Consider the following 11,657-nt stretch of genomic DNA (forward strand, 5'->3'; position numbering starts at 1 on the left):
AAAATAATGTCAATATTGATAATGATAACGATTATGTTTATAATGATTGTAGTAGTAGCAAAAGTAGTAGTAGCAGTAGTAGCAGTAGTAGCAGTAGTATAGTAATGATACCACTACTACTGCTGCTACTACTACTACTACTAATAATAATAATAATAACAATGATAACAAACAATTATATTAACACCCCCCCCCCCCAAAAAAAAAAAAAAACAGTTGTAGCAGCAGCAAAAAGAAAGAGAGGAGGATGCGTTTTTCATTGGTTGTTTGTTTTATAACTCGAGCTTGAAGTAAACGTTCACTGAACAGACAGGCAGGTTCCCGCAATTTGTTCGAAGTTATACGAATGCGTGTGTATACGCCACGTCAGGGGATTAAAACGTCATCTCGAAGCCATTCACGAAATGGCAACATAATTATGATTATTGCATTATAGAATGATCGAGTGTTTATTGTAGTTTAATCATCGGCCTCATTTTCAAGCAACCCCTCCCCATAAAGATGCTTATTAGTGAAGAGCATTTCCTGTACATATTATGAATGCCCTTGCTCATCAACTTTGACAGGATAATTAACCGTAAATCACTCGATACGAATGGCTGAATCACACAACATTGTTTTCAAATAGCAATTTAACCTTTCAATGGTGCGATGATACTCTCATGACTGTAGCCACGATTAATATTCTCAGCTACGACAATGAGAATTTATTGTTTTCCCGTTTTGTTATTCCCATTATTTTTCAGCTCCATACCTTGATATCGACATGAATCCATCGGGTTTCGAGTGAGTAAACACTGAAGTCGCATGAACTTTTGGTCATCTGTTCATGTTAGATTTTGTTCCCGACTGGCAGATGTAAGCATATGCCACGTAGAGCGGGACTGTTTCTGAGAACCGTGCCAAAACGACCCGTGCGCCTACTGGCTGCAGCTGTGTAGCATTAATCCTAGTGTTCGCCTGACGCTATTGTGTCAGTCAATGAGTGAACCGCATTTAAGCTAGCTAGGGGATCAGTGGTAATCTTACGGTGATTAATAGTACATGAAAAGTAATGCACAGATTTCATTTACTTTTGCACTTATCAAAACTTCAAATCAAGACGCTGTTACATGAATTCATGCCATTTGTTGCTCATCACGCCTACTGAGCGTGGCACATGCTTTCCATGAGTCTGACATGAAAAGAAAGGGAGTTTGAGGCATAACCCCTAGCCATGGTGAGGACATGAAAATGAGATCTCAGACGTCGATATAATTATTATCGGACTTTAAAGTGATCCAATGGAAAGCTATGTGATTCGTTCATCAGGAATTACGCAATATCTTTGCGTCAGTGCAACCTCACAGGAGTATTCAGCAGTATACAAACAGCGACTGTACATCTTCACTTGTTGATAACAAATGTTAAGATTGCAGTACATTGCATTCATCGAAGTCCATAATATCATTCATGTTTCCTAAAGTCAACGAGTAACGTTGATATTATACATTTAGTACATTCATGAACTGTGGAAGTTTAACAAGATGTGTCGTTTGTTCTACGTTGTCTATTTACAGGCATGGTACCGACTGTTCGAAAGATGCAGTCTTCGTATCCACACACAAGTTCGTTGGAGGAGTCGGAACGCCTGGTACGTGAAAGAATCCTACCTATACTCCTCCTTTATGTTCAAGATACCCAAATGGTTGTCTCACCGACTTTATCCATGTATTGGTGACGCATAAATCTTGGTGAACATTTTCGAAGAATTGAGGAGGGAGGGGTAGGTTAGTTGTTACTGTGTGTTTGTTATAACAGCTTTTGTCATGGGGGGGGGGGGGGGCTTAGGGAGCAGCGAATTGCTTCCTTCCTGATGTGCCTTCACCCCTTCTGCGGTTTGACCCTAATCGGGCCGGGGAGGACACGGGATGGAATGGGAGTAAGCGTGATGATCCGGCCAAAATATCAAGTTTGCAAAAAGGCGACAAGCCCAGTCAAGCCTAATCCAGGGGATCAGTCGCCATGTGTGGGTTGAAGAAGAGGCTTTGTCTGCTCCTCTGCGACTGACGGACGACCATGTACCTCGATGGCCCAAGGTGCCAAGTCATGTCGCTGTCACTGCTTCTCCAAGTCATGATGTTACGAAAGAAAAGTCATCTTTCTTCCTGTGATGATATCAAAGAACAGCCGGTGCTTTTCCGGCAACTCACTGAGATTCCGGTCATTCATTTGAGAAATGGTTTTTGGATCAGTCCATCAGACTTTCACGCCCACCAGGAAGTCCTGGTCTCTCTTGACCATGGTCACTGCAGTGTCCAGTTTAGACTCTTGTAAGAGTATTACACGCTCCTCCCCAGAGACAGTACAACTGAAAGAGTTATGTAACTGTATGTTGAGTTGTAATTGCTCATTACATACCACATGAATCACTCTCTTAAAGGTTAATGATACGGACAGAAAGACCACGAGAAATTATGTTTTTGTTTTCAGTCTGTATCTGTTTGTTTTGACTGCAGGTATCCTAATTGCCAAGAAGAAGCTCTTTGTAAACAGCGTGCCCCACGCCCTGGGAGGAGGCACGGTGCATTACGTAAGTATACTGAGATGAGAATAGCTTGCTACGTCCTTGGCGTCTAAAATTAACTCCATCCTCACATCCTATTCACTTTTCTCGTAATCATCCGTTTCATGGCATGTGCACACGTGAAATCTGGCGCAATGTTCTGCAATGCCATTAACTACAGAAAGGTAGTTTTAATGTGAAGTGATCGTGCAGTGAAGTTAAACCCTTTAGCATATGAGCGCTGGAGAGGGAAAGTGGTTAGGGCTCTCTTTCGTGAACATTGAGGTAATCTCGTAAGGTTGTTGAAATAATATAGTAGTTATCCACTCAAGTGTAAATCGAACTTCCTTATTGCTGAGAGAAGGAGAACACGAATACACCAAAAGATTGGAAATGATGCTTCGTCATTCCGTATGTCTATCCCGAAGACATGTTGGTCTTAGCCATATCAGGCTAAGTCTGCATCCACTAGGGGACGTTCTGCAAGCCACATAATGTAATGGTAATGAGTACGATGTGTTGAAAACGAACGAATACACAGCTGACACACGTCACAGTTGTAATAGCCCACATGTTTTTCTGTGGAGTCAGTAGGTATGAAGTAAGGTAGACTTTGGCACCAACTTTCTATCGTCTGTTAGGACGGGAGGGTTTGCTTTTGTTGACTGTAGACATCTCCTTCGTCCTCTTCGCCTATGTCAAGTGTTATACTTCAGAAGAAGCTTACGGTCTTAGTTTTCTTCGTGCTTTGCTCCGTTTTATTTGTGTGAAAGCATGATGAGATGTAAGAGAGTATTGAGATTAGTTCTTGTTACCATTCCAGGTGTCAAGAAACATGCATCATTACCTGAAGGACATTGAGGCACGTGAGGAGGGTGGAACACCAGCCATTGTCGAGTCCATCCGCGCTGGACTGGCCTTTCAGGTTAAACAGGTACAACATGGACAGTCATCTGTTTTTGCTGACTGAGTTGTTCAGACTTTAATTTTGTTAGGTTTTGGGAAGAGTAAATAGCGAATCTTGATCACATTTTCAGTGTCTGGACGAGTATTCAAATGTATAATTGAGAGTACAAGATGCCGTGATACCTTACGTACATTAGCTCCAGTTGATCAGAACAAGAGCAGCGAACATGCTATTCCGTGTCTTCGAAGAGCCATACATCTGGTGTAGACATTCGGCGCTCTTAGCAGAATTTGTCCTCTTGCCTGTTTTAAAATTACACACAAAAAGAGACCTCCAACGTGCACTGGTGTCAACTTTTGATTATACCCAGAATCTACTGTTTTTGCCGGATCAATCTGCTTTTGACCTTGCGAAATGTCAAACTCAATTAAGGGCAGAAGACTGACTCGAACTGAGCGTTGATGACTCACGTATGTAAAGCGTCATTTCACTGGGACAAGTTGTAGCCTGCGAGTCCTCTTTATTTACCATTGGCTGATTTTCGGCAATGGGGTAGCTAAGAAAAAAAAATGTTCTTTTATGTCCGCCGCCGTGTCATATGCTTCCACATGGCAAAACGAAAAAATGTTTTGTGCCTTTATAAGTTGGTTTAAATCAGAGAGATATTTTCATGCATTATGTGACACCTATCGAGATGAGCACCAGATGTGAGCATGCTGCTGATGTATTATGTTTTGCAGCTCTCTGTATAGGTAATATACCGCAATGATTCCAAATAGAATGACATATGTGTATTGAAGTTAATAAGATTCTAGCAGCTTTACACTCTTTCTCTATTCATTTATCAATCTATGTGTTTATCTGTCTGTCTATCTATCTATCTATCTATCTATCTATCTATCTATCTATCTATCTATCTATCTATCTATCTATCTATCTACCTGTCTATCTAGTCTATCCATTCATTTGTCTAACTTATGTATCTGTCAATCTATTAGTTAATCTGTAATGTCTGCATTTTCTATCTATCAATCTTATCTATCAATCTATCTATTTATCTATCTATCTATCGATCTATCTATCTATCTATCTATCTATCTGTCTATATACCTGTTTATCTAACTATCTATCTATCTATCTATCTGTCTATCTATTTATATATCTATCTGTCTATCTATTTTTCTATATGTCTACCTATAGCTATCTATTTATCTGTCTATCTATCTATCTATCTATCTATCTATCTATCTATCTATCTATCTATCTGTCTATCTATCTGCCTAGCTATTTATCTATCGTCTGTCTGTCTATCTATCTACCTATCGGTCTATCTATCTATTTATTTATCCATCTATCTAACTTCTCTCCTCTTTTGATTAATCTTTGCAGGCTGTGGGACCAAAATTCATAGAGGACAGAGAAAATGAGCTTGCAAGGTGAGTAAGAGATTTCCGTGTAGACTTAATCCCTTGTTTGTGATGTCACCCAAGTCATAGAACAATTTCTTGGCATGCCTCTAGTCAACTGCCACAGGAGAAAATTTGCTTTTCTCTCCTTGGCAATGGCCGGGACATGAGGAAAGGTTTTAGTCAACAGGATGAACACCAACGTACTTTCACTTTAATGAATGATTCAAAAGTTTATACATCTCGATATTATTATTAGCTCCATGACTTCAATGAAGCGCTAAAAATATACACACTTACAAGCTTCTCCGGAAATTGATTAATTCTAACTGATAAATGGTGAGTATAAATACAAAACCATGAATCTTTCTTGTGGCTCTTTGATATGTTTATTTTGAGTACTTCTTCTATGTATGGAAATTGCGTTGTTGTAGAGTATTCTTTGTAAGTACTGTCGTGGCATTAGAAGAACCATATTTTTCACTTTGTCTCAGCAACGTACAGGACGAGTTTATGTCATGATGGGAGTTCGTTCATTCACATTCACACACAACGCACACACACACACACACACACACACACACACACACGCATACATACACATACATACACACACACACAGAAAAAAAAAACGAACAAAAATATAAGAATCTAGAGTGCTACATAACTCAGAAATGAACGTCAAATGTTGGAGATCGAGTTTCCAGCAATAGCGGGGGAATAAGTAATGTATTTAAAACACCATGTCAGAGACATCGCTTTGCACGGATCGTTGTGAACTCACCCTATGTTTGAGAGCTCGGTTTGGGGATATAATTAGATATCCCCTCAACATATCCCCCCTTTCCTCCCAGAACTAATGTACGCCAAGGAGAAAAAAAAAATAGTTGACATACTTTTCGACTTCATGAAGTTTTCGACCAACCGTCAAATTCTGACAGCTTCAATTTAGTGACGAGAGGTGCTGAGTGTCAGAGACAGTGACTGAAATGTCTCTTTTTTTTCCTGTAATTGCCGAGAGATAGATGGCAGAGAAAAGTAATCAAAGGTGATTTATGATCCGACGTGTTTCAAATGTGCAGCAGCATGATAATTACAGACGTAGATATCTGACCAGAATCCATATCTCACTGGAACATTTTGCATCACTCATGTGCTATTTAAATCATAAGCATACGGTATCACCAGATTTGGAATGAAACCGAATTCCATCGTTGGTGTGGATGCATAGTTCCTTCTAAGATTGCAATTATCCGCCGAACTCTAAAGGAAAGTGCTTACCAGACAGATTTAAACGTGTTGAAGAAATAGAAAAGTAAAACGTCACTGAAACTGTTGATGTTTTGCTCCCTTTAACATTACAGGCGAGCGTTCGCACGGTGGCAACACAACGAGAATCTAATCGTCTTGGGCAGTCATGAGGTGGCGCGCTTGCCCATATTCTCCTTCCTTGTTCGTCATCCACAGACAGGCAAGCTGTTACATCACAACTTCATCGCTGTACTACTCAACGATCTCTTTGGTATTCAGGCCAGAGGAGGTTGTGCCTGCGCAGGCCCTTATGCACACGTGAGTTCTGCTTCATTCATGCTCTAACATTTATCTGACAACGTTACTGTACATGCTCAGGACATAGATCTATTGCATGTGATCTATAACCATAAGGGTTACTGAGATGGATGATTTATTACAAAAAATAAGAAAGAAAAATAAACAAGCAAACAAGCAAACAATATTGTGCTTTTGACAGATCCAAGGTGATGCTCAAATAACATCACTATGAAACATAAGTTTTTGCTGTGAACCCATCAAAACAAACGGCACAGGCTTTCAAATTACGCCTGTTGAAATCATTGCACATTAAAAATTGCAATTGGCTGAGAGTGGAGAGCAAGACAAGAAATAGAAAAAAAGTCAAGAAGAGTTCACGGGAGGCTCAAGATGAATTAGTATTTTTCCTCTTCGCTCTTATCATAAGTTTTTGCATCGATTGAGGTAGGCCGTGGCGTGTATCGAGGTGTACTTTAAAGCTCATCTGTCATCGGCCTACCCCTCTTGATGGGCTTGTTGGACTAGCAAACGCCCCATCGTGGGATTACAAGCGGAAGATGGATCTTTAGGGCGATGATACGCCTGATCATCTGAGATATCCTAATCTTTCAGAGCCGAGAGAACTCAGGAGTTATGACTTCTCTCACTTTCCCCCTCGCTTTCTCTCTCTTCCTTTTTTTTTCTTTTTCCGTCTTTTTAGTGTTTTCAACTTTCTTTCTATAAGTCAAACACGTTCTGTGAAGACTATGAGTATCAAATGTTGAGAACACATGCAATCGCGGTGTGATGTCTGAGTAATTCTTTCCAAATTTGCCCCCAATTTTCTCCTTTCACGCAGGATCTGCTGGGAATCTCGGAGGAGAATGCCATGAAATTCTTCGAGCTGATCCGTGAAGACCGAAAAAACACCTGTAACGCGGAGCCGGTCGAGGGAGTACGGTACGTCCCTATGATCATAGTCCAAACACCTGGTGTATTCGTCAAGTTTCCATCAATACATTAATTTCTCTCTTTATCTCATTTCATTCGTCTTAGTGTTTTTTAGGTTAGCTCTTCAATTTAATATTCAGTTGGATGTGTTTTGGTGCAATCTGCCAGAAAAGGTGAAGAGTTGAATCTATATTTCCATCTATGAGATATGAATCTTTTCAACCGGAGGGGGAGGGGGGATTTCACCATTACAATCCAGGCTTACACCCTACAATTCTTGCTACATCTCGCGGTCTTGACACAGGAACACACAAAGATCTGACAGAAGGTCGAAATATTTGATTTCATAACGGTTATCCGTGCAACTGTTCCTGCGATTTGGGCGATTAAGGTTATTCTATCATCAAAAGTGCCTAAAATCGCCCCAGAATGTTGTGCTCCCAAGTTGTTGCTATGATTCAGTGAGTCACACTGTGACTCATATCTACCTCATTTTTTCTAGGATTTCTCTATCTCACTGTCTCCTTCTGATCAAGCGCTCTAGACCTCTTGCGGCAAGTTTTCCCCTCCCCTACTAACTCTCCCCTCCCCCTTTTCCCCTCCTCCATCACAGACCTGGATTCGTCAGGATTAACTTGCCGTACTTCGCACCCGATGACGTCATTGATTACGTGTTAACAGCTGTTGACCTCGTGGCTACCCATGGATGGAAGATGCTCACGCAGGTTGGTAAATCATAATATTATTCCTGCATTTAAGAGTTCAGTGTGTGGCTGGAGTATACGGATTTGAAGTAGTGATACAAGTTTTGGTGGTAGTAGGCACAGCACTTTCATCTTGGAAGAAATACGGATTTTCAAAAGACCATGTCATTCATTACTTCTTGAGGGAGAAAACATAGCAACTGATGATTGTTGCAAGTAAAATTTATTATTATTTTTTATGATGCACACATTTTCTCACCTCGGGTACATAGTATTAGCTTACCCCCCCCCCCCCCCCAAAAAAAAAAAAAAAAAGGAGAAGAAGAAGTAGAAGGAGGAGGAGAAGAAGAAGAAGAAGAAGAAGAAGAAGAAGAAGAAGAAGAAGAAGAAGAAAGGGCAAACAAACAGACGTAGAAGACCCCTTCTCCTTTATTGAATTTAATTTGCCAAGTAGATCAAAAGCTACTTCTGTTTTAGCACGAAGGATTCTAATCAAAGCGTTGAGATACTCAGTATCTTGATGAGGTTCCATATTTGGTTTTTTATAATGTTACGCATGTGTAGATGTGGTCCCCGATAACAGCTATTCCACTGTTCGTAGGGTTCCCACTGTTTGTTCCTATGTATGAATTCAGAGTTGCCACGAATAATTCAGCCCTAACTCCTAGTCCTGATTCTTGATCCTCCTTTGCAGTACCACCATGACGTAAAGACCGGATCTTGGACCCATCGCTCTGGATGTAAGGGGAGCGGTCCAGGCTATCTCAGTCTTTTCGATATCAGCTACAGGACGGGTCTGTTCCAGTTTGAGGGCGCTAATACCTCCGTCACGTCATCCCACAAGAAGCAGCCGCTGCAGGTTGGTCGTCAATTTAATGATCATTAAATAGTTCTCTAATAGTTACATAGAGATCATCTTGTGACGGCGTCGCGTTTTATATCCATGTTGACCATAGAGGGTGACATTGCTTAAACTCATTTCGGATTTCTATTTCGCCTTAATATGCAATCTGATGTTTATATGCCCGTCTCAGAGCATGCCTCTTTTGCTGTTTGGTGCTCTCAACAACTTAGGTGAAATTCATTTTGGTTATAATTCACTCAACAGATTAGTTTGCGTTTGACAGAGCAATCTCCTGATCGTAGCAGATGATGTGCCAATGTATTTATGTTGACGGGTACTTTACCATGCCCCCCTCCCCTCCCCCCCCCCCCCCCCCCCATGAGACAAAAACCATCTTCTGCGTTTTATAACTTTCGTTTCGCTTCCTTGTCTCTACTCGTATTCATCCATTTCGTAATTTGTTATGATGAAGATTGTATTAAACATTCCCCCTTGTATGTTGGAGACTCACTTAATAAGAATATTCATTTTCTCTTTTCCTTGTCTATCAACAGCTCCAAGACTACCTGAACTTGGCCCTGGAGGAGTTCGAGAAGGCGGCTAGTGGATACATGGTGATTTTCTTTTTCTTTTTCTTATTCAATTTCAAGTCAATTAACTCTGGCTTTCATATTCTAAAACAAACAAGCAAACAATCAAACAAAGACAATAGGTTTAGATATAAGCGTTTCTGTCGTGTTTCAAAGTCAATGCATAATTTTAGTAAATTCACGAACTTTAAAGCTAAAGATATCCTAAAGGTACTGCGTCTGTCTTTCACTCAACCCTCCCGCCTGACTTCAGGAAGTGGACAATCGAAACAATAGCGGAAATATTCACCATCTCTCTCAAAACCCATGTTGTGTGGTACCGAAAACTTGTACTGAATAAGATCTTAATTTATTAGGCTTCTAACGACATCCTAAATATGATATTGAGGATTAATAAATCATGCTGCCTATTTCTTTGTATGCTTAACAGGCCTTCGAGTCACTGAATGACGAAGAGGTGTGTCTGGACGACTACCAGCAGTTCTTGTGGTTCCTCCAACCCTTCGAGGCGGCCAGCTTTCTCATGGCATCCTGCTGGGAAGACTACGACACGGTAAGCTGCGGAGATAAGTCCTCCAGTGTGCCCGAGAGTGAGTGCAACAAGACACCTGCCAATCAAGGCTACACGAGCAACCAGGGGTCCAATGTCCATCCTTATACCGAGGAAGTTGCTATGGTCCCAGCTGATGCCAAACCGACCAGGACTCCACCCATCGCACCGGTGATGTTCGGCAGAGTTCCCCCAATGACCTCATCGTACTACGATGACACGGCAGTCGTCCCCGACGAAGACACAGTGTTGAATCCAGCCTTCCAGGAGAGCTTCTACATGTACGGCGGAGATGCTATCCTATCAGGCGTCACTAGTGGCGACTGGCACAAGGCTGGTCACGTGGACGAAATTGCCTTCATCAAGGGAATCGATGACCGGGCAGCAGAACAGGTGGAATATAACTACCAGAGGGCCTACAGCCACGAGAGCGGCTACAGCACTGAAGAGGACGTGTACTGACGACTAGTAATCAACGCAGAGTGATCCATTGTGTGTGTGACTAGTCTTAGGTAGTCAATTCGACCTTTCAAGGTCACAGGCGAAAAAAAAAGTTTCGCCCTGTTGCATTTTTGCGGTTCAGTTCCCCATTTGGACTCGCAATCACGCCGAAGGGTGTGTTTCGTACAGATAAAAAGAACAAAACAAAGAAAGATGCATCAGTAGTTCATGTCTTGATGTTAAGGTGCCTATCTCTGGTCATTAATATACCGTCACATTTCTCTTTATTTTGCATTGTGATAATGGATTATAAGATGGTTCCTCTTTACGGTTACTAGGCCGAGGTGGTCGTTGTGTGATGTTTGGATGTTTGACCAACAAAGGTATTGACCAGCTCTCAAACGATAGTCATCCTTTCGCCAAGCCCGACATGAAAAATTTGCTACTTTCTGAAGCACGCCCTCTAACAAGAACACATGTAAGCAGCGGCTTCTGATCTCGGGGCGGATGCCTTGGAGTGGAGTGGTAATATTCCACGCAGTGTCGAGTCCCTCACTCTACTCATTGCGTTTTGATTCTTCTTATCATCTTTCTATGACACTATCTCTGATATTCGTCAAAACGTTGAAGATGTGAACCAACTGTTAAATGCAGTTGCGATTTGTGATTGTGCTATCATTTTTTCTTGCGTTGCACCTCCAATAATCGTCTTTTCCCTTTTTATACGGAACGACGGTGTACGGTCTATCTTTTTCCCCCACCACTACACGGCGTGGTATATATTTGTGGTTTCGGCAAATCATAATAATTTATATCCAAAGATGAATTCACATTTGAAAAGTCAGATTCCCTTACAACATATCGGTAATGACGTGTTTATTTATGTCGAGAATAATCTTCATTCATATCTTGCAAAACTGTATTGAAAGTAACATACATATTCAACATAATGATTTCACGAATCGCTCAGTGAGATTCAATTCAATTCAATTCTGTTTGAGTTATGGACAGTACTTAATCGTGATGTTTTGAGCATGTATCGTTGAAATAATTCAAGTTATTGTAACACGCAATGTCAAGTAGATTGGTGTTAACATTTATTGTGTCTTCTTGATAATATTTTACATGTATGTATATTAGTACTTGAAAAACATTAACATATAGAATGTGATAGCATCCAGATTCAGAT

At 41.0% G+C, this 11,657-nt stretch overlaps 1 protein-coding gene across 1 annotated transcript in view; it reads left to right on the top strand.

Annotated features, from left to right (window-relative positions):
* The window catches only part of LOC140237829 (uncharacterized), a 31,620-nt gene extending 21,131 nt beyond the window's left edge, over positions 1–10,489 (top strand). Inside the window, exons 8-18 of the mRNA XM_072317759.1 lie at positions 747–786; positions 1,560–1,633; positions 2,499–2,572; positions 3,369–3,479; positions 4,842–4,888; positions 6,223–6,427; positions 7,248–7,348; positions 7,953–8,064; positions 8,738–8,902; positions 9,442–9,501; positions 9,908–10,489. Coding sequence (XP_072173860.1) covers positions 747–786; positions 1,560–1,633; positions 2,499–2,572; positions 3,369–3,479; positions 4,842–4,888; positions 6,223–6,427; positions 7,248–7,348; positions 7,953–8,064; positions 8,738–8,902; positions 9,442–9,501; positions 9,908–10,489 — 1,571 coding nt within the window. The remainder of the gene's footprint in view (positions 1–746; positions 787–1,559; positions 1,634–2,498; positions 2,573–3,368; positions 3,480–4,841; positions 4,889–6,222; positions 6,428–7,247; positions 7,349–7,952; positions 8,065–8,737; positions 8,903–9,441; positions 9,502–9,907) is intronic.
* Positions 10,490–11,657: the final 1,168 nt, after the last annotated feature.

Source organism: Diadema setosum, chromosome 14, assembly GCF_964275005.1.
Source record: "Diadema setosum chromosome 14, eeDiaSeto1, whole genome shotgun sequence".
NCBI classification, from domain to species: Eukaryota; Metazoa; Echinodermata; class Echinoidea; order Diadematoida; family Diadematidae; genus Diadema; species Diadema setosum.